Here is a 27,806-nt window from a genome sequence, read left to right on the forward strand (position 1 = left end):
ACCGAAGCACCAAAGCCCCAATACGCTAAAACCACTAGCGCCATCTCTAGACGAAAAGTTCACTCCAAGCACTGTCGCTAGCAATGACAACGCTCCCAGCGAATAGTATGTAAACTGCTAAGAAACAAACATATTGCTCTTTTTTTTTCAAGTAAATTTTATAACACTATTTAATGTGTGCTTACCGAGCAGCGCTTATTTTGCTTTTAAAAACATATTTCTAGAGAGAAAAAAACTCGCCACCGGGAGCGCTGGGATCCCACTGCGCTATTGGAAAATGGCTGCGCTCGGTTAAAAATCACCGGCCATGTCACCGGCTTATTATATGTTCATTGCTCGCGAACACTCCGCTGAAGTGCTGTGTCATTTCAACTAGAGTGAACTACGGTATTATCAAGACTGTGAGCCAAGCTCCCTACTACGAAGGCAAGATGGTGCATGTGATGAAAGGCATTCTTGTTGAGTGCGACCCTGCAATGAAGCAGTTCCTTCTTCACTTGGACGATACCAACGCCCTAGGAAAGAAGTTCATCATCCAAGATTTGGACGAAACCCATGTCTTCATCACAGCAGAAATCTTGGAGACTTTACAGAACAAGATTGATGACATTATGGACCAGATTTCCTTTCCCTTGACCGAGAAATAGCCGGATCAGCTTGGCGTTCTGGCGTGCATGTTTTGTGAGCATGCTTGTGTGTGCGTTAAGTGAGATTCAGACTCCCTTGTTGTGGCCAGATTCGGTCTTCTTGCCTAATGGGCTCTGCTAACCTTTAATATGGACACTTCTGGCAACAAAGACTGCATTTATTGTTATCTGTGATCAAATAAAACCGCGATGTTGCGTGCTTCGCGACATCTTTTTAAAGACGACTGCTCTTTTGCTGGCTGTGGTGTTACGTTTCGTGGCCCTTACTGCAAAGTAATGTGTTTGATGCTTTTGGACATTTCTGTATAGCAGATGCCTCGCGGCAGTGTATAATCAAGCGAATAGATCAGAAAGCACGACTTGTAGTTGGAGCGTTGGAGTCGCTTTGCACGGCGGAAACCGGTACCAATAGCGCCGGTGATTGGCTGCGGCATAGCAGGTGACCTAAAACAGGTATGCGGAATGGGCAACGCCTCTAGCGACGGCGTACGTTTGAAGTCGACCGACAACAAAGGATCACGGAGAATCCCTTTGGTTATGTAACGACACTCTGATTGCAGAAAATGACCACTAGGTCATAAGTTCCGTTCAAGTATCAGTGCCCCGTGTGAAAAGAAAGCGTTATAATCGTCTACGACGTCAAGAGAGTAATCATGCCTCTTTTAAGTCGCTGCTGGACGCCTTTTCTCCTCTACCACTGGACCAACCTTCGTTTCGGGAGTTTCTACGCTGCTATGTACACTGCCGTAAGTAAACTTAATCGCAAGCGATATCCATGGAACTTCATTGAGCGATTTTTTTCTTGACCGGGGCGCAGTTCACCATTTAGTACGGTTCGGTATTTGTGGTGAGTCCTTTGGGCGTTGCCATGCGTTTAGGCTGGAAGCAAGGAATTAGTACTCGAATTGGAGGCAGTGAAGCTACTAAAATACCTCGCCAGTTATATTTGATCGCGTAACATTATGGACGGCTTCTTTGAAAGCTGATGCACCTGCTGTCCAGTCACGTCACAACGCGTTGAATCACGGTGCGCGCGGTTTAAGTATGCGGTGGTAAAGAAAAAAAAAGTATATCAGGAGGCGTGCAGTGCATCCACAGGTTGTTGATCCCTCGCTCGCCTCGCCGCTATGTGAAGCGCGCTCTAGCGCGTGACCTGTTCTACATAGTGCACGTGCATCAGAACATCCTAGTGGTGCCGCTCCGAGTCTTTCGTTTCCTCGAATAACCATCAAAACAAAAAAAAAAAGCTTAACTGTGAACGAAACCTCGAACCCTGCTTACGCTCGGCATCGGGTTCGAAGGCTGCTGTCGTATCGTATTGTGCAGCAGTCGTATTGTATTCTGCTGGAATACACCGTTGGCTTTGCCAGACGAATACCATGCGTACCTACACTCGTGACCTAAAGGAGAACATATCGTACTGTATTTCATACGAACTTTGGCCTTACCTCGTCGATTGCTTCAAAAGACGCCTCCGAAAATTTAACTGTGAACTGATATGCGGTCACAAAACGGAAATCGCGGTATTTGTGCATAGTGCGCGTAACCATCTGGCATTTGGCACCGAGAAAAGCGCCTCTCGGCGGTTCCTACATCGGTTTTGGTTGAGAATTTTGTAATTCTTGAATTTGAACCTAGGTGGTAAGAGCAGTAAATTGCCTTTTCAGCTGCTCGTGCCTATAGTCTGCACCTTTAGATTTCTATGGCACGTTATGCACAATCTGCTTTCTCTCTCTCTCCTTTTATCTTCAAATTATGGCACATGCAAAGCTCAAGAAAAAGCATGCAGCTCTGGTGCTGTCAGCTGTATCACATTTCTCTGCCAACCTTGGCCCTGTTGTCACTTTTTTTTTTCATTTGTAGGTGTTCCATGTATTATTCATATTCTATGCCATATATGCCATCAGTGGAGGAAGAACTGATTACTTCTTCAGTCCATACTTTGAACTTTCCATCAAAGGTAAGCCATTTCCTAGGTCTGAATGTGAAAATCCTAAGCATAGCTAAAAGAAGAAACTATAACATTGCAGGAACACAGGCAGCAGCTGGTTGCACGATGGGGTTCGGAGCCGTGTTCCTTCTGTTCGCATTAATGCTTGTCATAGGCATCAGACGTGTAAGTTCTAAAACTTGTCTCTCGTGCATGCCCTCTGCCTTCAAGCATATGGTCTTCTGGTGACTGAAAAGATGTTTTCTTGCAGGACAACCGTTGCCTCTTTTTTCCTTGGATGATATTTGTTGTCATTGAAATCCTCCTTATGATTGCCATAGGGCTGTGGTACATTGGCCGCTACTACAGAAATGTAAGTGCAGACATATAGTCAATCAGATTTCCACTACTTATGAAAAAATGTGGTGCAAGCATTATTAACAATTCATGAAGTTAATTGGCAGGACACACGTAACTGGCAGGGCATCACAAGCAAAACATGGGGTTTCAAAACAAGCAAAAGTTTGCAACTCAAAAGAAGGTTTTGAGCAGATTCATAGTCACTCGTATAGTATTTCAAATGTTGGCATTGCACCATGCCGACGCTTACCCGTCACTTCTGACGGGGCCAGGTTGCCAACATCAAACACCGAATTTAAGTTGGTTCACTGGGACAAAAGCCAAATACTAGTAATAGTGGTTTATTATTACAGAAATACAAAAAGGCAGAAAAAGATGGAGAAGTACAGAGGGGAGTGATAGTGTAAAAGGACAGGGGAGAGCTCTGAAGGACTGCTCTTGCCGGACATTGACAATACCGACCATTTATTTTGTTTTCAAGTGAAAAAAATTGTAGTTAGAAAGTCACCTTCTCGCAGAAGTTATGTTAGTTTCCTATCAATGAATATCCTGAAAGAACAAGCACCACTGTTACAAGCTAGCTCGTACAAAGTGTGCAAACATTGAGACATAATGTGCACAATTTAAATATGTTTTCATGGAAGAAATGAATAATTTTTATGTTAAAAAAATTAACCGTGTTGCAGTAAGGGTTATTACCCACTGAACTGACTCAGTAGCTCTGGCATGTGGCTGGTTAGCCCAAGGTCAAGGCACCTAATCCCAACCATGGTTGCCACATTTCAGTGGAGACGAAATGCAAAAATGTTTGTGTGCTGTGAGATGTTAGTGCACATGAAAAAAATCCCAGGCTGTCGAACTCCACAGCCCTCCACTGCAGTATTCCTCACAGCCCATATGCCTAGAAACATTAAGCCTATACACCATACATTCTAAACTGAATTCAGCTACCTGGACACAAGTTGTTAGTTACCGTATTTACTAAAGCATAATGAATGCACTCTCATGCAAAGAATGCACCCCCTACTCTGGCTGTGAAAAAGTACTTTCGTTCAGTGCAAAAGCACTTTCAGCCGCACTCCCCGGGTTCCAGCAGTGTGTGTCTGTATGTGTGTGAAGCCTCTGAGAAGCAAGTGTAACTGGCTCACTGGGTCAGTAGACACCTCAATTGCCCTGTGATTAGGCAGTGTTCATCTAGTTATATGCCTTTCCTTTTCTCAAAACCAGTGGAAAGTTTAGATTGCAACGATTTTGAGGAAATGAAAGGTGCATCATTGCCTCCTTGGGTTAGTGGACTGCTCAGTTGCACTCTGAGGCACCTGGCTACCTGAATAACCGTGTTTTTGCTCAGTATTTCTTTGCTCAATATTTCGTGCTTAGCAAAGCTAAACTGCCAGCCATTATTTTTTTCTCTCACATAATAAATGCACCCCTTTCTTAAGGTGCACAGTCTGGTGCTGATGATAGTGAATGCTAGCAGATGCCCTTATATGAATGAAAAAAACTGCGCTCTACTACAAAGCGCTATCTGTCGAATGTGCAAGCTACTATAGCTCACCCCATGGGACAAACAAACAGCTAGTAAGAATGTTCCGATCACGATCTGCCATATTAAAGATTGCAGCAACTTGCTGCAGCTGGGCTTCACGCTGAATACAGAGAGTTGTGCTAGAGTGAGCTCTGTTGTGCTCTCTTTGGACAGCATTATGGGCCGCCACGCAACTTAAACTCGAGCGCGTAAGATAAAAGTTGACTGTTCTCAAACATAAAAACTGTGCTAAAAGTTGCATTTCATTTTATTTAGATGGCAAGCCATACCAGATGAAGTATTTATTCCTTCAGCTTACTTTTCGCTCCATTTTTACCGCTTCAAATTTTTTTACAATACTTTAACGCACGCAATAAATTTACCCCCCAAATTTTTAAAGATTTTCTGGGAAAAAAAGCACGCTCATTATGTCAGTAAATACAGCATTAATATTGTATACATTGTTCAGTGTTATTTCTGTGTGTCTAAGTACCTCACAGTATTCAGAACTGTACTAAAAAGAAATTGACAAAATAAATTTATGAAGGTTCTTAGGGTTTCAATGCTCTATAGTCTGACAAATCACATTTTCTTGTCCTTACAGCTCTACTCTGTGCTGGCAGCAATCATCCTGTGGTGCATTGACGGCGTACATGTGAGTGGTCTTTTGACTGCCTATGTCATAGTACAATTTCTAACTGTTTGTTCATTATGTCTTTCGACAGGTCTACTGCTTTATGTGCGTAGTCTCACACTACCAAGTTGTCCGTGACCTTCAGGAGCCCAAGTTTCAGATCTTATACCCATGACGTCACATTTGGTATCTCCATCTGGAGGCAAAGCTGAGCAGTCACACTTACTGCAGGTGTTTGCAAATTTCACTTCCAAAGCTTTTTGGACCATGCAAAGAATGCACTCAGGAACCACACTAAATTTTATCAGGAAAGATACCTTTTTAAGAGAGTCCTCTAACGTTAAAGATTTTCTGCAAGTTTTTAGGTGATGCCCATCAGATCACGTTTGATTTTTTTCATCTGAATACACATTCCGGCTTCGTTCCTCCTAACCATTGTCATTTCTTGATATCAACCTCAGCAGCTAGCCTGTATTTTGCAGAACAATCCTCCAAGTGGTGACAGTGATGAGCATGGCAATCAGATTTCTTTTTCTTACTGCTGCTTCAATACAGGAAATGCAACATGTACAATATGTTGCACTCCAAAGCCATTCCGTCCATGGTTTGTTGGGAGAATGAAATCTCACACCTGTTGTGTGTTGAATGTATACTCGTTTTTTTTATTCATCTCTGCAGCTTTTGAGGATGCATTCAGGCCTTGATCTTGACAACTGTGCTAAGCCTTGTTTTTGTCTGCCAATGTGGCACTCAGAAGTCCCTTGTTTTGGCTTATGCTAAAGAAGCATAAGTGCTTCTACAGTAAAACAAGGCTTTTCTATATCAAGTTTTTGAAAAGTGTTTGAAAGAATACAACACTTCACTGCCTTCTCATTGCAAGAACCAAGAATGTTCACTGCCTCCACATTGCTTTGACTGCAGTAGTGTTTACGAGCAGCAGCAGTAAGCTCCTCAAGAGCAAAGGCAGCGAATCTATCGCATTTCCCACTTGAATCTCACATCTGTAGTCATGACATTGAGAATATTGTACCACAAGCGTGTTGTAGTGTATATACATGTGTGGAGTTGCACCAGAAGGTTATTTTTACCAACCTGTTGTGCTTGTGATTGCATTATGCTACAACACTGCCAACGTGTAACATCCCTTTTGCTCCCATAAACACCTTACCATGTGTACACAATAGTATTTTGCACAGGCCCCCCCACATTGCATGGAGTGAGATGAAATATACACTTTTGTTGTGAAAGATGTTGGAGAGAATGCGAATGGATTCAGAGTGTCATAGCATTTTCCTTTTGCTGTGTGCTTGAACAAGTGCCAAGAATTGTGCTTAAGTACAAGAGTAACATGAACCACTTGTCAGAACTAATCACCAAAAAAAAAGATTTCAGCAATCTGTTTCAGACAACATACCCACTGTCATTAATAAACAACAGTGTGAATGTGATTACCAGCAAGTGTTTTGTTATACAAAATGGAAGTTTTGTAAAAACAACCAACCAGATTTTAAGAAAGTATGTTTTGTTACAAGACCTGGTCTTTGCAGCAATACATTCGTGGAAGTGGGTATTTGTGATGAGCATAATAAAGGAAGCATTCTTCACTCTGCACAAAACATGTAAGTGGCCCAATGCACATTTATTTCTATACATACAACAGACACAGTCAGTCAAATCAGTGAAAAAAGACTAATGTCAGTTTGCTGAAAAACATGAATGGCCCATTTCATGCACGGGAGCTGCACAAGTTGGCAGTTCCAATCCCCTAACTCTGTTGCAGTTGCCTTGTTGATATGTGCCACTTTAACAGTAGAGTGCTCATGCAATGAGCGCATAACATCATGATTTTCTAAGTTGCTTAAAACTGCCTTCCTAAATGAGTTTCAATCAGGAAAAGCACAACCATGACAGAAAGCAAATGAGCACAAGAACCTGTTTGCGTTACTGTGTTGCTGGTGGTGGGACAGCGAAAGTCAAGCTTTCAAAGCTAAAACTATTCCATCTGCACCACTTTGGGTGTAACAGCTATGCCTGTACCAGCACACTCAACTAATGTCACATGCATGGAATTGACAACTTTCACAAGGATAACTGCCAGCTACGTGGTAAATGAAAACCCACACATATGTTGGAAATGTTTCTGTGACTATAATGATTAAAACTGCTAAGTATTTCTGCTCATTTTGCTGTACATATATTATCACCAAAAGAATGTATTAGAAAAAAACTATCTAAATTTGGCACTTCATTCAGATTATGTGAAGTCTGTTCCCAGCAACTTCAGCTATAGCGTGCACAACATTTCAGCTGCTATGTGCAGCTCGTTTGCAGCAATTCAAACTGATAATTTGGTTTATGATTTACGGAGGTTTAACGTCCCAAAGCGACTCGGGCTACGAGGGATGCAGTAGTGAAGGGCTCCGGAAATTTCAACTATCTGGGGTACTTTAACGTGCACTGACATCGCAGAGTACATGAGCCTCTAGCATTTGACCTTTATCGAAATGCAACCGCCACGGCCGGGATTGAACCCGCGTCTTTTAGGTTAGCAGCTGAGCGTCGTAACGACTGAGCCACCGCGGCGGCTCACAAACTGATAATTTGTACCTCTGATTAATTCAAAGAAACTTCAGTTATTTGGCTGGCTTGCTATTCTTTTAATGCATCCTGGAAACCACTTAATTCAAATGGCATCTTTAATTGACTAAAACCTTTTGCGTCCCATTACAGTGTAATCCTGAAAGTGCGTTTTGTAGCCAAAGATTACAGAGTACTGGATGATCGGGATATTGTTTGGTTTAGTGCTGAAGCAAGAACAAGACTTCAATAACATTAAGGCTATGGGGGCTAACAGCGCAACGACGCGGACAGAGTGGAAGAAAAATACAGGACAAGCGCTGTCCTGTATTTCTCTTCCACTCTGTCCGCGTCGTTGCGCTGTTTGCCACCAATATGTACCACCAACTCGCCCGTTTGGCTATTATGGGGGCTGTATGACAAATAATTCCCTATTTACCACCTGGCAACTGCTTTTGCTAGAGACACTACACTGCAAAATCTAACACACTCCACACAGTTTCTTTGTGAAGAATAGCAGGTCTGCAGCAAATTATAAAAATCTCTATGCAGCAGAACTAAGCTCCTATCAATTAGGTTACACCAGATGTTAAATTGAGACGCACTAAACAATGAAATCACCGGTAACATACTGTCAAGCCCAGCAAGAGCTAAAAAAATGCTCGACAACAAGCTAAGAGGCCTATCACCGTCAGAAATATGCATTGTGAGCATGCATATTTATATAATAAACCACGGCATGGCACTGCCGTGGTTTATTTTAGACTCTGGCCCTGATGAGTTTAAATCCACACGAATCGATCTGCGCACTTAGGTACAGGGGTTGACACTTTCCGGGAACCGAACGTCTCCACAGCCAAAGCCCTGCTCCCGAACTGGCACACGGAAGATGCGACCAGAAGGCATGCACACACACAGCTTGTACCAGTAAGAGGCATCACTTGAAGGGTTCTCGGAGCGTGGCAAACCGGCAGCCAGGATTCGGATGCCATTGCTGCCATCCAGAGTCAGGCTTTGATTCTGGGCAGTGGAATGGAGAGTTTTCAATGGGGCATGAAAAGCAGCATAGGACAGGCAGAAAGCAACGACAGGGATGCATTCTGTGCTCTTCGTCTACTGTAGTTTGCATGTTCCTGTGTCATCTTAGTCATGTTTTAGTCAAGCCACAACACAGAAGTGCTCCTGTGCTAATGTTTGGGGACACTTGGTCAGACTTGAACATACTGATCTGAACTACACATGACTGAATTTGATCATGTAGCAGTCACATTTTTTTATTGATTTTTCACCTAACACTGAGAAAAATTCAGGTACACTAAACAAGAACATCAGGCATGCACATTATGTCAAGCTTTCATGACTTTGGAATTCGGCTTTCCTGATCAGTTCATACAATTACAACAGCCAGTACAACAGTACATATGACACCACTACCATTGCCATGGTTGACCGCCAAAAACAACTGGCAAAATTTTCAAAGTGCTGCGAGTGCTTTCACAGTGAAAAATATTTGTGCACCAATGACATCATGACTGCAAGAAATACAGCACATGCAGGCATAGTTAGGAAAACCAGAAAATAACAAGGCAACTCAACATGGCACACCTTTGGCAAGCACCTTACCACGCTTCTGAGGAAGATGTTGTGCCCAGCTGACCAAGTGATGTTATGTCCTTCCATATCCAGTCCTCCATTTCCCTTGAGCAGGATTTGGTAAGGAGATGAAATGATCAGTGGATCTCGCTTCGCACTGGTCAACTGAAAAAGCCACATATACATACAACTTGTCAAGGATCGGAAAAGGGAAAGGTTAGGAGGATAATGCAGGCTTACAGAAAGTATTTCTGCTTAATGAAAGTGTTACTTTATGGACAGTATCTTCTATTGTGTCTCCTTAAACAATCAGGCAATCTGAACTAACAAACAATTAAGGTTTTCCTTTCGGAACTCATCTGTTAATAACAGAATCACTCCAGCATGCCAGTAGGCAAGTGCTACTGCTTGTCTCAGGGCAAATCTCTACAAAAAAAAAAAAAGGTTCTAAAACAGCAGCATGTTCAGGGCACGCAAAGCATGCTGCTGCACAGAATAGGCACTTTTATTTTGCAAGCTTTCTTTTCTAGATGAAAAGAAGGAACACGTTAAAGGCTAGTCAGAGAAACCTAACAAAATGTTCTATCTGTGCTCTACGACTTCCCTATCGACGGCTGGGACACATTTTGTAACAACTAAATTAATTTTCTATTCACCTGGTCCCCAGTGATTGGTCACGGCTTGCTAATGACACACACCGTGGCGGATGATGTCACACTGGCCATTACACAAACATGGCCACACTGCCATTTGTAAAAACCCCACCTATGTCACCATTTATTTGCCTAACCATGCCCGTGCTGCTATTCCAGTACGCATGGTGGTAATAAAGGAAGTTTTCCAGGTCAATATCGCATAGCTTCATTTCAAAAGAATAAAAACTGCAGTGCCATTAAGGCTGTGATCTACAATGCTGCTAAGTGAGTAAACACAATGATGCAATTGACATGCATCAAAGAAACGGAAAGAAAAAAGAAATTAGAGCATGGTGTCGTGTGAATTATGTTCGCTTCCCCTTCTTCTGTTGTCACTACAGATGATGTCACAGCCAAATGAATAGAAAAGTGAAATGCACACTTTAAAAAAAAAGGCCCCTAATCACTGAACCAATCATGTAAAATACTGTCACCTAGCTGGTTAACTAGGCATAAAGAATAACAAACAAAAGGTAAGTGCTTTGTGCCATAATTCTGACATTTGCTCCGATTCCACCAGGGAAAATTCCTCTGCCTGAAATTTCAGTGCATGTAAGCTGAGACACCTATTATTTTTAAAGTAAGTAGCGGCACAGGGCTAGAAAACAAAATGACAGTCAAGATTTCCTACATTCATGGAATGAAATATTTCAAGAACTAAACATTCAGCATGTGAAAGAAAATTAACCAGACAACCCATGTCACCGATCCCTGCATCAATAGATTCAAACTTGGTATAGAGGTGCATGTGAAGAAAGTTCTTGTGGCAACAGCAGAGGAAAAGTACTAGTTTAGTTTAGTTTAGTTTATAGAGGTTTAACGTCCCAAAGCAACTCAGGTTATGAGGGACGCCGTAGTGAAGGGCTCCGGAAATTTCGACCACCTGGGGTTCTTTAACGTGCGCTGACATCGCACAGTACACAGGCCTCTAGAATTTCACCTCCATCGAAATTCGACCGCCACGGCCGGGATTGAACCTGCGTCTTTCGGGCCGGCAGCCGAGTGCCATAACCACTCAGCCACCGCGGCTGTTCAGAGGAAAAAGTACTGTCAGCAGAATGAAGGCAAGGAAAAACATCTTAAAGCAGCTGCGAAACACTGCTTGAACGGATGCCGGTTGCACTTCAAATGGATTCTTTGTCACACAGATGCTGACTCAAAAAGAATTACGAGAATCGATGCATAGGAACGGAGTTATTGAATGAAGAAATTTCAAAATACAAGCAAACAAAATACTGCCCTGAACTCGATTTTCGTGCAGCTTCCCATTCCCATTTCACTCTCCTCATGACGACACTTAATGCGACCAATCAAAACAGCCTATCCGAGCACGTGGCGGAAGTTTGCACTCCATGGTTGCCTGTTCTCTGTAACTCGTTCATGCCAAGGCTGGCAGCACCGTTTGCATGGTTACAACAACCATGTGAATGCCCAGCTGACCCAGCGATGCTTCATCGTCACGTCGACGGCGCAGAAGGGAAAACAGATCAGTGGCGTTGCCTTACTTATGGATCCGAACTCGAGCGCGAGATAGTGCGATGGTGTGATGGCCTGCGCAAGATATCAGACACATTTAGCATAGCGCGTACAGCTACTGCTTACCGCCTACCATCACCCGTCGCTCCTAGCGCGCTGGTTGGTCTCGGCGAGCAAGGAGCGCGCGCTGTTGACGGGAGCATGGCGCCATCTGGCGCCACCACCCGGTGATCCTACACAAGCTGACGATGCGCACTGTCTGCTAAATGTGAAACAAAAGCATCCTTCCTTGTGACCGAAACGAACGCTTATAGAGTGCAATGGCTCGATCGGATCGATTCCGCAAAGCCACTCTCATATACATAGAGAGTAGCCATAAGTGTTGAGTGCTAGGTCGTAGGATGTTTACAGAGGCGCGCAAAGTCCTTCGATGCAAAAAGTAGCCAGAGCCTCTGGTGGTGCATTTTTGTTTTACTTGCTTTACAGCGCATTTAACTAAGGCAAACAAGTTGGTTTTGTTAATGCAATATAAAACACAAAAACTTGACAAAACGTTATCTCTAGTTATTAACACAATTTGCAGTATATTTACTCTTTGTCCAATCATCAAGATCCCACTAAGTGATGTCATATCCGCTGCTAAACACCGCCACTGTATGGTGACACCGTTAGCGCCATGAATTTGCTTTTTCGAGCTAATTAAAGTATTAAACACCGCAGTATACGTGGTACGACCGATGTTAATAGCATCACTATAACTCATTCTACGCAACCAACAGGCAAAACAATGCACTGAAAATGTGTTTCGGGGCCCCTTTAAGTGCCAGATGAAATGATGACATTTATGTATTTATGTGCAGGAAATTCAAACCTGACAATTTAAACACAAAGCAAAAGCAAATGCCACATCACAGAACCTGCCAGAAAATGTGGAAAAAGCACACACACGTGCAAATTCATGGTGAAATGCCTAAAAAAAATCTTGGGTCATGTTTTAATCAATGAGCTTAACAAATAAAATAGAAGCAGAACTAAAAATGTAATGCAGACAATGCCACCTGTATTTCTCTTGCAGGTACTGTCCTTCTGCATTTTTAATAAAAAAAAAAATTCTGTTACAAATACACAGACAAAGCGGCAATGAGACTCGCTTTTACCGAGTGACTTACATTTTAAGCTGAGTTGCTCAAGAATGAATGTAACGCTTCTCTGCTCATGAGCTTGCACTTTGTGAGTACTGATAAAGTAGAGGTTAAAAAATGGTTTCACTGCAGCAATCTGCATTTAGTACTCATCACAGCAGATGCGAACAAAGAGTGATAGTTCCCAATATAACTTTTAACACTGTAATCAAACAATGAACCAAGAGGTGGTACATCTTATAAAGTAGACTTAGCTGGGCATCAAAATTTTTCTAGGTATCTTTTTTTTTTAGGCCAACAAGACCAATTTGACACTCAAATATTTCACACCCAATTAACAAGGCAATTAGCCAGCCTTACCCGTGAGACATGTGCCTCCTTCACACTCAGATTTGGAATGCCTTTGGGCAGTTGGAAGCCCTGATACTCGGTTGAAAATATGGTTCGGCCAGTAGTTGGACTGCGGACTCGAAATTCCTTAACGTTGCTCACTACAGTCCAGTCAGGGCCAACCTCCAGGCTGGGCCCAGCTGCTTCAGGTGCTTGACGGCCAGCCTGCTTCTCTCCTGCAGCCCTCACGACAACCTGCACAACATGAAGTTGTAAGACTCTTCGTAAGAGTTACAATAACAAACTGAGCCAGTAATGTCAGTCCCATGAAGACTAAGCAGCCGCATTTCAAAAGAATGGAAGTGTCTGCTGTTTAACCTTTTCAGCACCACTCATTGTTTATAGATTCAAATCAAACATTTTCCCGTCTAAATAGTATAGCCAGGCCTCCAGAAAGAAAATTCATTAGCTTTCAACACAAAAACACTAACAGTTAGTTTCTTAAAGGCAACTCATAACAAAATATTCTGAAAGTTTGGTTTATGATTTATGGGGTTTAACGTCCCAAAGCGACTCAGGCTATGAGGGACGCCGTAATGAAGGGCTCCGGAAATTTCGACCACCTGGGGTGCACTGACATCGCACAGTACCCGGGCCTCTAGCATTTCACCTCCACATTGTGGAAAGTTTCACAATGATTTAAATTTTAAATTTTAACACTAAAATGTGAGGATTCATCAGGTAAACACCCAAGGAATTGCGGAATCATTATCTGTTTCATAGATGCACATGATGCTATATATTCAGAAAAACAATAGATATTTTTACAGGTTGCAAAATCTGTACATGAAAACTGGACAACGTGCTATTCTCTTAATATTATTTGCTGCACTCACTAGCTGAGATAAAAAACCGTCCAATTTGCAACACAAAGGATGCTAAATTCATCTGAAACAAAAAAATCACTGCTGGAAAACCATCAAATCACTGCTCTAAACAAAGAAATCACTGATAGAAAACTAGCAAATCACTGCTCCCAGACTGCTCAGCTGCAAGTTTGGTTCGTACACAATTGAGTACGGCAGCTAAAATCTACTGTTCAATAGGTTTTGACCCCTGGGTTCAATTTTTTTTTTTTTTAAGCAAGAAGGAGTAGGTGGAAATGAAGAATTGCATTCAAATAAAAGTTTGGAATGCCCTCTTTCATACAAGCATGCTGCTTTTCAGTCTTGCCCTGACAGCGGCATGTGCTTCCGACATTGGTGCAATAAGCCTTGCATGTCATCGCAGAAGAAAGTGTATGGCTGTTCACAAAACCAAACAGTGCATCGCATTATCTTCTCTGTCAAAAACGAGGTGCAAACCATCTAGATGTTCCTTCACCTTGAGTCACCAGATGTCTGACAGCATGAGGTTCGGGCTGTAGGGTAGTTGGGCAAAGTACAACAGTTGCCCTGATTCTTCTATGACAGCACGCAACGACTGAAATACCAGTCCAGTGGTGAAATGCATCACCAGTGGCGGAGACATATTCAAAGGTGATGTGCTTCTGGGAAAGAAGTATTCCAAACTATCATTCATACGTACAAATTCCTTTCAAATCCACCTCTTAACCAAGCACCAGAAACATTCAACAAAAGTGGCCAGAATTTGCTATTTTATTTTTCTACATGCTTTCCTCCCAGATATGAGATTTTTTATACAGGTCCTTTGAAAATAATCAACCCTCTGGACAAAACTACTAATGTGAGGTTAGAACAAAGCAAGCAAATAGCTTGGTTAACAAATCTATGTATTTTCTCTGAAAATGGTCAACTACACTGAAAAAACTACTGACATTAAGTTAGAACATAGGCAAAATGTGCTTTGATGGGCACAAACATTCATCACAAACAACTTTCAAAATGACACAAAAGTGAAAAATGCTGGTGGAGAGCTTTTTGCATTCAGCACAGTTCATTGTCGAGTAAATTTCTTTACCGTCCTCTGTCTCACTGAAGCTGTCAGTGGCCATCAGTGAGAAGTTACCGCCGGTGCTATCGTCAAGGTTGGAATCATCACAAGCCTGCAAGCCGTGATTGTGACTTGCTTCACCACCAAAGAAGGACGCCATGATTGGAGCTACTAAGAGCCAGAGAAGTGCCAAAGTCTGCTACAATTCAAGGGAGTGGTGCTGCTCGGCTCCTTGCAATTGCAGTGAGTACCACCCGGACCGGCAGAGTGAAAGGATGGGCACCGAACAGTTCTGACATGTTGGGCACAGTTCGGAGTGAGCGGATGAGTCCCACTCGTTCGCGCCAAATTCTGGAAAATCCTTGTGGACGAGTGACACTCACCCTTTGCAGTTAAAGGGTTACACAACTGAGAGTTCTGGAGCCAAAACTTCTCAGAAGCCCATCAGATTAGCGAATACTTCTGATAACATAGGAGTGACCAATGCAAACAAGTTACTACAGATACATATCACTGGTCGCTGAAAGGCGAAAAAAAAAATGCGGGTTTTGTTTAACATCGAGCCGTTGTTGCCAGCACTCTCCTCAGACACTTCAGTGAAGATGTCTTTTAGAATCCACCATTCAAACCGAGCTAGCAACAAGTTAGCACTGGCAAAGCTTCTTCATGTGTAAAACCTGACAAAACAGCCATACTGTGTCAGTTGCTTTTGTCAGTTGTGTCAGTTGCCAACCAAAATGTGCAAGGCTTCTTGCTCTGAAACTTGCAAAGTGCATGCTGTATATCATTTTACATGTCAGCTGACAAAGGCCTGCCTTACATGCAGACTCAAAGGTTAGTTAGCTACACTGCATGACAGCAGCAAAAGTAGCACCCAATTATGCCACAGCATTGTGCTAAACTCCACAGCTTCAGCATAGTACACAGACACCACAGACTTAAGGCATTTGACTCTTTCTCTATCATGCGCAATGACCACCATTAGATGCAATAATTGATTTCAAAAGCTTCCGTGCCTATCTTGGGCATGCTATGCCATCTAACTTGAAGCAGAAAACTACAGTTTAGTTTTCTCTATTTTGTTTTTTCCCACGGAGTGGCAATTTTTTAACTGCCTGTGAAAACAGCAGACCGCTGAAGTTGACAGCGAGAATGGCTGCCTCCCACACCCCAAAACATGGCAAATCTTGTGTACAAGCATTGATTTTTTTTTTTTTTCAGAAGTATTTGCTGTTGGATAGGCAGGCATTTTTTATACTCCAGTGTTTCTTTAAAATTATTTTATTATTGGATACAAGCATATCTTTACAATCTTGTTCAAATTTTATTTAAAAACGTCGATTCTACAAATATACTTTTGCTGTTAAATTTGAAACAGTTCAACGAAATCTATATTATTGAAAAGTGTATTTTATTAGCCTCATTTTGAGGTATTGCATTAAATTTTAAACCTTATAATTCTTGGACCAAACAAACTTAACAAAACCCACAAAAATTGGCATTTTTTCCAAGGCAGGGAAAGAGTTAAGGCTCTAGACCCAGCTCAGTGCTTGTGACAAGCAGAAAGTTGATGCCTCGGTTCTGCATCAAGTCAAGAGATGACACCAAACGAGTTTGACATAGTCAACAAGCTGTCACCAGCAGACTACAGGAATAATGGGTACTTGCCGGTTGTGATTCTCCTATGATGTGAAGATCAGTGTCCTTAAATCCCCCAATGACACCTTTGTGGGGGACAACAGTGCCAAGATCAGCATTGTTCAAGAATCTCAACAGCTGGCCGCTGGGTAGGAATTCAAGGCTTTCCATGCCGTACCCGATTCTAAGTACACCCAGTAGCATCACCGTCACCTAAAAGCAACAACAATCTTAATGCAGAAAATGTCTCACCTCGACCTCAAAAAATAATCACACATTATCATAATACATAGCATAGAAGAGCAGGATAGAACAGAAAATAATGTATGGGCAACATTAGCAAAAAATTAAATTGCCCCATGTTTCATGTTCAATGTGGCTAGCAGGTTAAGCTGCAGTATCATTGCCTGGAATCATAATACCGCCACTGTTTTCTTAACCTGTGCACATGACCATTATTGTTTCCATTCATAAACACAGTTCCTTTCCTTGAATGCAGTTGCCATATTTCTTCAAGCTGACATAGAACGTATGGGCGTGCATTTTTTTTATCTCCTGTACACAGCAGTAAAAGCTGTGCGCTAATGCACTGCAACTGAAGAACTATAGCTCCACTGTTGTATAAAAAAAATTTTCTGGGAACCAAATCGGAAAGAGGAAACATGCGAGCGAGCCATCAATCTAGAAATGGGTGAGGTGGGTTTCCGAAGAAAAAGCAAAAAATCGTGAAAATTGTCAGCTACATACTTCCAGTTCCAATTTTCTTCCTTTTTTCACCACTTGACTGTTTCATTGCAGCTGCCATATATGCTGGCATCATTTATTTATTTGCTAATTTATTTGTGCTGCAACATCACAGACTACACTCCATCACTGCAAGATCAGCACATGCTGTATACGTGCATAAAGAGAGCAAAGAAATAGACAATCCCAAAAGGTAAGTGTGCACTGTCATGGTTAATATGCTGGCGTAGGCTATGTACTGCACCTGTGTACTGCAGCCAGTTTATGCATGTTTGAATGAGCATAATGCACGAGTCATTATATATTCATTTTCTTGCCAAACCATGAAGTGATGAAACCTGTACAACTCGGAACATGATAGCTCTTATTGCCTCACACCGTGTAAAAGCTGCCAGTGGGCTGGGAAACGGCCCATACATGCCACTGTGCATACCATACGTCTCAAAACATTGCGAGGTGTGCTGATAGAAACCCTTGTCCCATTTTTATTTCAGTTCCACTGCAGTTCGCATTTCATGAGATAACACGTCACAAAGCAGAGCAGAACTGACGTCGCATAGGTCTCTCGATGATGCAGTATAGTAATAGCGGTGTTGCAGCACACATAAATTAGTAGAATAAAAGACCTAAACACAGCAATTGCGATGAAACAAGTGAGCAGAGGGTAAGGTAGGAACCGGAAGTAGCTGTAATAACAGACAATTTTCCCATGATCCCTCGTGTAGACTCCGCAAACACACCTGCCCAACTGTCCGCAGTTCTAATGATTTTGGCTCAAAACATCAAACATCACTGCCCTTTGCTATGTGCTAGCAGATACCATTCTTTGATTGTGACAAATACAAAATTAAGAACACGAACATGCAGATAAAGATCTAGCTTTTCATGCAAAGCATACAAATTTTTTTCTTAACAGTAATGTACACGTGTGGAGCTTGTTCACAATATATGTGAAACAATGCATCCAAAAACCTCCCATAAGCTCTCTTCCCACATCTGACATAAAGGCTGTCCATGCAATGAAATGCAGATTACAGCATTGTGCATCCTCAAACAGAAAACAATTTTCAGCATCATACTAATCTGTGGAATCAGTAGAACAAGTTTTGTCACTATTCGGCTTCAGCAGAATTGCTCTTCAAAAAGCATGTAACTTTTGAAAACCACAGCTTTCTGGTGATCTGAGCAGCTGTGCATTTTGACCCAGCCTACTCAAGTGGGATACGACGGGTGATTAATGTCAGTGACCGGTCAAAGCCTTGTCAAAGTGAGCACAAAGAATTATTTTAATAGCATTATCTTTCTCCAAATTTTGCTCTGAGAGAAAATACAGGCTGCTTGTATTACTACGGGGCTTGCTCCTGCAGTCACTGCATGCCGCTGTGCACGTAGTTTTAGGTACTTTTGTGGTTTGCTTTAAGTGGCACAGTCGACTGGTTCAGCTGCACTGTTTTCTTAATAGCCACTAAGAGGTGAGAGCTGCAAACATATAGCCTGCAGGACAAGTGCATGCAGGCAGGCAGGTCATAACAAGGATTATCTATAAACAGCAACACTGTAACAGTCGTCTACAAGTCGCGGCAGAAGCACCAATATCCGGATTGTATAACACGCGCCCCAGTGGACATGGCTCCACAAGAAGTTGCCGAAGATTTTCCTTTTATTTGTGCCATTAGCACATACCACATGGTGCAGCTTCAAGGGATGGACACAGGATTTGAGCCACTCTTTAAGTGCCTGGAAGGCTGCAATGCTCATATTCCACGTGTCTTTCTCCATGGGCTGCAATCCTTCACCACGCGAAGTGGCATTCACAATGAGTGCAACTTTGACAGCAACAAAGAGACGTTTCTACTCATTGCACTATCTCAGTTAAGACCAGATATCTCGAGTGCCTGTCACAAGGTACAGTCCGCCGGCCACTTGGAAGTCAGTCGTATGCTCGCAAGGATCTGACAGAGTTACTATTAGCTCATATTAATTCTGTCCGTGTGGATCTATGTTAAAACGTGCCACAACTGTCAATATCCGAAGTATCCGCCTTTGAAAGCGGCCGGATTTCTTCAACGCATCGTGCCACCAAAAACCTGTTTTCAACGAGTTAGAATAGTGCTTGGTCCCCGAAGTCATCCACTGGAAAACATTTGACTCTTGTTGTGACAAGCTGCATAACCTGCTATGCTGAGAACACATCGCTTGCAAGTGGAACTGCTGCCAAAGTAGCCAAAGTTTTTTGCGCACAACATTGTTGTGCATCATGGTGCACCTGTGGTTATCGTAACTGACCGTGGGGCTGCTTCCACAGCCCACTTAACTCAGCCTGTGCTAAATGTGAAGCACATGAACGATACACACATGACAGCATACCACCCACAGATGAGTGGCTTGGTGAAACAGCTCAACAGAACCTTGGATGACATGCTTTCCATGTTTATTGATGTGGAGCATAAAACAAGGAACCAAATTATCCCATATGCAACATTCATTTACAGTACGGCCCAGCAGAAGACGACACGGCTCACTCCCTTCGAGCTTCTCTTCGGTTGTAAAGTTAGAACTCCGCTGGATGCTACGTTGACAATTAACCCTGACTGTGAGAGTAAACCTAACCTTGACATTACCCCTTCTGCTCATGTGCATGCATCCTTTTTCTTGATCCAGCCTTTCCTCCCTTCAAAAAATGACACGTTATACACAATTTCAGAATGCCACTTGGCTTTTGCACATTTGCCAGCACTGCTAAACAACAGAAAAAAAAAAAGATATCGCTATATGTTGAATATGACGACATACTTGAAGGGTGCATCTATGCATGGTGTGCCTATCCTGATGCACTTATGGTTGCCTATTCAAGCGTTGACATCATTCAAATGAGACCATTATCAAGACGCTGACAAGAAATGTACATGTGCTGGCTGTTCATTCTCATCTTGCTATCTTCACAACAATGTCCTATAAAAGCTGAACTTCATACAGCAGTTTCATGCACCTGACATAAAAACCAGTACACAAAGTAATTTCGACGCAATTCAAGAACCCAATTTAGCAGGTCTGAACAGCTCTCACTGGCAACGCACTTTCCTAAAAAGCCCCATACCTGAACAAACAATGAACAGCCAGCTCAAGGAGCACGATATCTGAGACTGTAGTCAGCTACAGTTCCAAAATAGGAACTAAGCAAGTTTTGTTCCACATGAAATGGCAAAAAGTTGACACTGATTTCAATTTGTTGAATAAAGACCATGACAGCATTAGACAAGGAAACAGTGCGGGTTGTGACTGCAGAGCCTCCCGATCTTTAAAAGGAAATCCACCATGCCTTCTGTTCAAACTTCTTACTGTGCAGCCCTTCATAGGGTTCCACACCTCGTGAATGCTTCTTTGCACGCAAAAGGAAACAACATACTTCTGAAAGACACGCTATATGAATTGGCAAATGCATAGCAAGCATAGATGCACCTGAAATCCAAGCACCGTTCATAAAGTGCGTTAAATTAATGACTCCTATGCATTTTCCCCATGTTCTGAAAGGTGTTCGGTTCTGTGCTCCACACAAATGAAGTGACATCTTTCACAAAGAAATGTCTGAAAGAAATAATCATTAAAGGTTAGCCCCGCTCCTCTAGTGTCAGCAGCTGATGTAGCAAGCTACTCTTTTCAAATTCCCTTCTTTTTCCATGTTTTCTCCAACTACTTATCTGAAAGTTCCCTGGACATTGAAGAGGGTGGGAAATGGTGCTCAATGATAATGGCCAGTATACATTATGTCATCAGTGAAAAAAAAATCGATCTACTCAAACTGCAAACTCTGCAATGAAAACAGATTAGCTCTTCCTGTTTGAGAGAAATACTGGTTCCTTCTTGAAGGAAGTCCAGCTTTAAACTGTGACTTATGAAGTGATCGTTGCTTCTTCTCTTCCAGCTCTTTAATACGGGCGGCTACCCTTTTTTATTCTTCCGCGCATCTGATGTTTCCACTAAGTGTGCGTAAATGTCAAATTTTTCATTTTGAAGCAGAAAATAGTAATAAAAATGGGCTACAAATATATGTAATTGAATGCTCTCGAGTAGTTCAAATATCAAAGCAGATAGCTAAAATTACAAAACAAACTCGTTTCCACAAAATGCAGCAAAGAAAAGAAACATGCATCGCACACAAATATTTTACTAGTCCTTCTTATCATATATCATATCCTAATACCATCACATAATGATGGAGAGGAAATCATGTAGAATGGGTACAGTTCATACAAAGCTTAACTGTGCTCAGGGCTTAAAGTTATCACAGCTGGGCTGAATGCTGTCATGACACAATGTAAGCTGCCCACGATTTTCTGGAAGTGGAGATGTTCTTCTTGTCACAATTCAGACAGAGAAAAAAAAGGCATATTTCCTGCTAGTGGCTGATGGATTAGATATCCCCTTACTGGTCAAGTGAGGCCAGCTATTGAGAAACATAATGCGGCACACTGTTAAGAAACACAAGATGACGCATAAAATTTATGAAAAGCAGCAGCTTGGGCTACAACGCGAGTGAGACCTTTAGCGAGAAAAACCCTTCCACACTCCCTTGTGACACCTAAAGGCATGGCTCCAACTGTGGAATGGCACCCTAAACATAGCATTCTTGATGGGACATGGCCTTGCGTATTGGATTCACTGTGCAAACCACAGCTGTAATGGGGCCCATAAGTGGCGCTGTATTTCAACTAAGAATCAGCGCAGCAATCTCGGCAGCAGTGTTTTCATCTCAGCCCACCAAAAGTACCTGACTTATATGAGCTCTTAGATTTGGAAATTTGCTACATTTATACTCACAAGTTTTCGTGCTGCTTTAATGTTCACAAGGATGGTGCTCACATGCGATGGCGCTGTGCGTGCTTTCATCAGAAAAGCAGACAGCACCAGTTTAGAGAAACTTCTAGGAAATTGTCTAAATGGTTTGGTTTATGAGGGTTTAACGTCCCAAAGCGACTCAGGCTATGAGGGGCGCCGTAGTGAAGGGCTCCGGAAATTTCGACCACCTGAGGTTCTTCAACGTGCACTGACATCGCACAGTGCACGGGCCTCTAGAATATCGCCTCCATCGAAATTCGACCACCGTGGCCGGGATCGAACCTGCGTCTTTCGGGCCAGCAGCCGAGCGCCATAACCTCTCGGCCACCACGGCAGCCGAAATTGTCTAAATGGCATTCCACGTGCTTCTAGGAGCTTCATAGCTCATTGTACTGCCAAAAGACTTTCAGGCTTTCAGAAAAAGCCACTTCTGTACTTCTGCACTTCAGTGCACTTCTGTACTTCGCGCTTTTTCTTCAATGTTACATAGTACTCCAGTGCCTTTTCTACTGTATAATTTCTACTCCAAGGATATTCCACTTCCTGTGCAATGATTTTTTATGCTTTTATTTTATATATGCTTACTGTTAAACTGTTCCTTTTTATGTTTCATGTATGCCCCTCCTGCTTGAGCTTTGGCCTGCAGTATTTCGTAAATAACAATAATAAACCCTTGAAGAAGACGGCTGACACAGGTTGGTTGGTTCATCAACAGTGAAAGCACCGCTTTTCCTCACCGTTCCATTGAAAGCACCCTTTGTTCGCATATTCACACCCCTTTCGACAGCCGCAACGCCGCGGGATAAACACAAGGTGATTTTCACAAAAAGCAACAGCTTCTTATGACCTCTTCATCAAAGATTGCACCACAGAGCAACTAAGCTCTATTTCTGTTTCTACATGGCCTAAGTAACCGACACAGCCCGAGAGAAAGCTTTAAAGGTTAATTTTGATGCCCCTCTAGGACAGCGTGTCTCGCATCAGAGCACCGACAGCGTATGAATTCTGCACATTACTGCTTACAGCTTATTCCACAGAAAATACTTTTGAACATAGCTACGTTTATTGATCTGCACCAGCTCGAACTTACTGAGGAGGGTCACAACCTATACAGAACCAATCAGTATATACAGTGCTTACTCAGTGGACATGAAAAAGACCGCCAAAATGGACAGGATGCAACACATTATACATGTTAGATGCAAAACGTTTTTGTTCCAATATGAATGGACCGCATGCTGGGCATTCACGGGAGCATCAAAATTCACAACCGACCATTGTGCTAATATCAATTAGTCCTTTTCTGTGATTTAGCCCCTTTTTTAACCGCATCCCTGATAATTCTGATTTTTCCAGGTACATAAAATTCCCGCGACAATTCCCGGTTTCTCCAGGTCGCTAAACACCTTGTGTCATTACAGATGTTTAAGACACAGCTCCAAAACACATTCACAACACGTAAAATAAAAGCGAAGAAGCTACAGGACATGCACAACCACGCAGACAAACATAAGGAAAGCAAAAATGCAAGAATAGAAAAAGAAGCACCATTAAGAGTTGGCAGGGCTAAAAGAGCAGGCAGGGTGAGCTACAAAGAAATTTCTAGCCGTAAGTGAACACAGGCCACAAATTAGCTGCAGAATTTGTGCATATTTACAGAGTGTCGTGCTGTCAGAAGACCAAAGACCAATCACAGAACTCCAAATGCAAGGTATCACGCAGGAGAACATCATTGCAAGGCATGCAAAGAGATACAGAGGAGAGTGAGAGAGTGCTTACCGCAAGGTTTGCAAGAGAAACCACGAAGAGGCCCACCACCAAACCATAGAAGAGAAACGCCTTCCGGCCCCGCAAACCCGTTTTGTGCAGAGAGTTTTCAAAGATAGGAACATACCCGGCAGAGAAGTTTCCATTGTGTCTTTTGTTTATCTCCTGCTTCAGCATTGCTTTCTCACGCATTGACAGTGTGCTTCGGGACGCCTGGAAAACAAGAAAGATACATGCGATTAGCCATGACACTAGTGCCCGTCCCAATAGCTGAACACCTAGGCAAGGATGCAACAAGGAAATATAGTGCAAAGACACACAACTGCAGTCCCCTAGTTCAGGTTAACTTCCATAAGGCTAAAATAACTCCGCATTCAGAGAAGATATACCAAGGAAAAAATGTAAAGGCAACGGGTGCTTTTCTTTCAGCGCGTCACTGCAGTTACAAAAGACCATATGTGCACTGTCACAGCTTTCCTTGCCGCAACTTAATGGCCCATCATAGGTTGAATGTAGCAAAAATTAGTCATATAAATATAAGAGAACAGAGGATGTAAAAGAAAAAATACTATTAAAACCAAATTAGAGGACCCCCCCCACTAAAACAATGACAGAGCAGTTTCCGACAAAAAATATTCTTATGTGCTGAAAGATTTTTTATGCCGACTTACTTTTTACGACTGCATTTAGGCAGTATCAGCACTAAATGAAACATGACCAAGACAGCTGAAATGCAATGAGCAAAACAAGAAGGTTCAGGATGAATGCATCCCTAGCATTAATACCAGCTCTTGTCCCTAGCTTGCATGGTTAATCACTTGTTATAGAACATTCCAGTGGGCAAACAAAAGCACTCAATAGCACTCCCAATAGTTCTCTCATGAAAGCAGACGCCTTCCAGTGGTAGAAAGAGAGTGCTTCTACAGCACCAAGAGAAGTAAAGAGCAGTCCAGACAGCTTCCTTATTAAAAGCAGGTTGCAGAGAAAGTCACGTGACATCAAAACCGTATCCTCACTGCTCGCATTTTTTTTTTCGTTTGACAGTGCACGAAGGATGATATCTGTTTTGCCTTTTTCACACTGCTGCTCTGCACATATGCAGAAAGTGTTGGCAACAGGTGCAAGCTGCGAGCATACATATGCTACTTCACAAGTGCTGCTGGCGCCTCAGGGGAAGTAGATCTCACCTACGGTATTTGCATGCAATTGTTTTTTACCCATATAGCAGACAAATTTTTGCGCACCCCACAGAGTGTCACATCATCTGAAAAAGGTTTGGAACTTTAATATCTCATTCTGAAGATTACTCGTCAGGCCTCTCTGCTGGAAAAGGTTGAGGAAATGGTGAAGCTGTCCTGCACGATCGCCAATTCTAGTAGTTTCAAGCCTGAAAAACAGGGTGAGGAAAACAAGCGTGGTCATGTGGCACACAGCTCTCGGAGCGCGAAGTCCATTCCAGTGCAGAACAAATGCTCCTCTTCTTAATGTGCTACTGCCCTATTCCTTCCTGCTTGATGCCTCTTCTCCTGTTTTCCCACTCCAATGCACCACCACATTTAATGACTGCTCTTCCAAAGTGATACCAACCCTTGTTTGTATTCCTTCAGCTCCAGCTATTCACATTTCAAATGTCCCAGTCTTGTTTGGATAGCACATTCATTTATGTTAGTGACAGGTCACTCCTGAGTGGTAATTCATGAAAAGTGTAGTAAAATTGTGGAAAACATGAATAAAACAGCAGCATCCTAATGTACTATATACAAGAATGCAGTTGAATAACAGTGAAACATGTTTAACAATGTTCATTAATTCCCTATCCCTTCGTTATTTATGAGGTGTGCTTAACTGGGACATACATTTGACAGTTTTGTGCTGTAATGGCAGGATAACAGAGAGTCCAGTAGTTCAGCCACTTTAACCATCCTATCAAACTTGCTGCTACCATTTAACGAGAACACCGCATGACTAGTGCACCTGTGCTAGCACCCCTTGCCACAGCTCCTCAACGCAGACGCCCACAAAGGTCGGAAAGGTGAGGTTAGTAATTCCATTGTCAAAGCCACATAGAAAATGCAGTTCAGTTTACAGATAAACTATAATTCTCCCCACTTGTCTTTTTATACTGTGGGCTCGTACACCTAGAAAGTACCATATGTGCTTCCTTGAGTGTTACCAAATGGCATTTGCTTTTATTGCAGAAATGGAGAGAATAGTGCGTTGCCACAATGGAATCTTCTGCTCGACAAGTGAACGGAGGTGAAAAGAATAGGCAGACTAGAGTACTGTATATGCTACCGAAGGTGCTACTTTTGGAAGCATATACAGTAACTCTAAGGTAGACGGGCTGTTAACGCCCTCTACCAGGAGATGAAGCAAGCCAAATTAAGCTAACACGAAAGCAGCCGAAAGAGAGTAAATACACGATGGCATACGTGTGCCAAGTTCACACCTCACTTAGCACATAATTGACCCCTTTTCCTGCCAATCGTCCGCGGAAACAAAAAACATATATGACATTCATAGCTGTTTTCAAACATAAGACACACAGTACTATTTTTAACGTCGCCGACTGTGAAACGTGTGTAAGCGTCGTGAGCATTTTCTCTTTGACTTGCACGCGATTTAGTAAGCTAAGAATAATCCTTAAAATGAGCGAATAAGCAACTCGCATACTTTAAGTTTTTAAATCGCTAAAAAAAATGTGTGATTAACATTTCTAAACCACTAAAGCATTCCAAGCACGAGTGCAATGTGACATTGAAACGATAAGAGCACGAAAGTCACAGCTAGTTACCACTGCTGCTGTTTCCGTTTGTAAACTTTCCGCCTTCCAAGAACAGTGGTGCAGTCACAGACTCTCCTATTAGGCAACGGTCTGTCGAACAAGCGCGGCCGGGTTTTCTCAAGCTAGACCATTCTGAGCTAATGAGATGTCACTTATGGTCGAGCACCAGGGGGAATTTATACATGAATATCTTCACAAAGACTAAGGCACGCTCTTATTAATAACTTGCAAGACGTTAAGATTAACTATTGCCGCAAATAGCGGCGCAGAAGCTGTACTTCGACGAAAAGCCTTCAAAGGCGGCCAGTAACGCTGCGTTTTCCTTTCTCCCATTAAACTACAGGCGGTCCAAATCAAAATAGAGGGAGCTGTAAAGGTAGATTCAAGTTCAACAGAACATGGAGGAGGCATCGTAACACAATATCTTGATCTCCAGTGCTAAAGTTGAAAAATAAATACTTCACCTCCACTGCCGGTACTGCTGCTACAGCTGCCATGCTGAATGCTAAACAAACTTGGCTTGGCTTGGCTTGAGTTCGTTAATTAAAAGCGCCCCAAATCATCATCGCGGACTGATGATGATAGTCATATTGGTTTCCATGGGGGTGAAACTCAAAGGTACTCGCCGCGGTGGCTCAGTGGTTAGAGCGCTCGGCTACTGATCCGGAGTTCCCGGTTTCGAACCCGACCGCGGCGGCTGCGTTTCGATGGAGGCGAAACATTAAGGCGCCCGTGTGCTGTGCGATGTCAGTGCACGTTAAATATCCCCAGCTGGTAGAAGTTATTCCGGAGCCTTCCACTACGGCGCCTCTTTCTTCCTTTCTTCTTTCACTCCATCCTTTATCCCTTCTCTTACGGTACGGTTCAGGTGTCCGCCGATATGTGAGACAGATACTGCGCCATTGCCTTTCCCCCAAAACCAATTTTCATTTCAAACGCAAAGGCATCCGTGTGCTGTAACATCTCAGTGCGCCAGGTGGTCGAAATTATACGGCACCTCTTTCTTCCCTTCTTTTTTCGCTCCCTCCTTTATCCCTTCCCTTACGGCACGGTTCAGGCGTCCACCCGGGATGTGAGACAATTACTGCACCATTTGCTTTCCTCAGAACCAATTTTCATTTTCCAAATGAGATGCATTTAGGTTGCCTGCTGTGGTGTCTACAATGAGTGT

The 27,806-nt window shown here is 42.7% G+C and overlaps 2 protein-coding genes across 5 annotated transcripts; one reads left to right on the forward strand and one right to left on the reverse strand.

Annotated features, from left to right (window-relative positions):
- The first annotated feature begins 1,088 nt into the window (after positions 1-1,088).
- On the forward strand, positions 1,089-6,717 carry LOC144128914 (uncharacterized). Its single transcript, XM_077662709.1, has 6 exons — positions 1,089-1,393; positions 2,511-2,607; positions 2,678-2,763; positions 2,849-2,950; positions 5,070-5,120; positions 5,191-6,717. The coding sequence occupies exons 1-6, from the start codon at positions 1,301-1,303 to the stop codon at positions 5,272-5,274; spliced, it is 513 nt and encodes a 170-aa protein (XP_077518835.1). The 5' UTR covers positions 1,089-1,300; the 3' UTR covers positions 5,275-6,717.
- On the reverse strand, positions 6,718-27,208 carry Scgbeta (sarcoglycan beta). Of its 4 annotated transcripts, XM_077662706.1 has the most exons (7): positions 27,100-27,208; positions 23,863-24,063; positions 16,534-16,716; positions 12,943-13,167; positions 9,300-9,434; positions 8,090-8,696; positions 6,718-7,946 (listed from the first exon to the last, which is right to left on the reverse strand). In XM_077662706.1, the coding sequence occupies exons 1-6, from the start codon at positions 27,130-27,132 to the stop codon at positions 8,487-8,489; spliced, it is 987 nt and encodes a 328-aa protein (XP_077518832.1). In that variant the 5' UTR covers positions 27,133-27,208; the 3' UTR covers positions 6,718-7,946; positions 8,090-8,486. The 4 variants fall into 4 exon arrangements, with proteins under 4 accessions (XP_077518832.1, XP_077518831.1, XP_077518833.1 ...); XM_077662705.1 differs by lacking the exon at positions 6,718-7,946 and having other exon boundaries at positions 8,341-8,696; positions 9,282-9,434; XM_077662707.1 differs by lacking the exons at positions 6,718-7,946; positions 27,100-27,208 and adding an exon at positions 26,645-26,665 and having other exon boundaries at positions 8,341-8,696; positions 9,282-9,434.
- Positions 27,209-27,806: the final 598 nt, after the last annotated feature.

The sequence above is a fragment of the Amblyomma americanum genome, chromosome 4 (assembly GCF_052857255.1).
Source record: "Amblyomma americanum isolate KBUSLIRL-KWMA chromosome 4, ASM5285725v1, whole genome shotgun sequence".
NCBI lineage: Eukaryota > Metazoa > Arthropoda > Arachnida > Ixodida > Ixodidae > Amblyomma > Amblyomma americanum.

Coding starts and splice junctions, on each gene's coding strand:
- Scgbeta (XM_077662705.1), bottom strand. CDS start 27,132: ATGGCAGCTGTAGCAGCAGTACCGGCAGTGGAG. Junction 13,168..16,533: donor TCATAGGAGAATCACAACCG/GCAAGTACCCAT, acceptor CATGTTGTGCAG/GTTGTCGTGAGGGCTGCAGG. Junction 9,435..12,942: donor AGGAGGCACATGTCTCACGG/GTAAGGCTGGCT, acceptor TGGCTTTTTCAG/TTGACCAGTGCGAAGCGAGA.
- LOC144128914 (XM_077662709.1), top strand. CDS start 1,301: ATGCCTCTTTTAAGTCGCTGCTGGACGCCTTTTCTCCTCTACCACTGG. Junction 2,608..2,677: donor CTTTGAACTTTCCATCAAAG/GTAAGCCATTTC, acceptor ATAACATTGCAG/GAACACAGGCAGCAGCTGGT. Junction 5,121..5,190: donor GGTGCATTGACGGCGTACAT/GTGAGTGGTCTT, acceptor GTCTTTCGACAG/GTCTACTGCTTTATGTGCGT.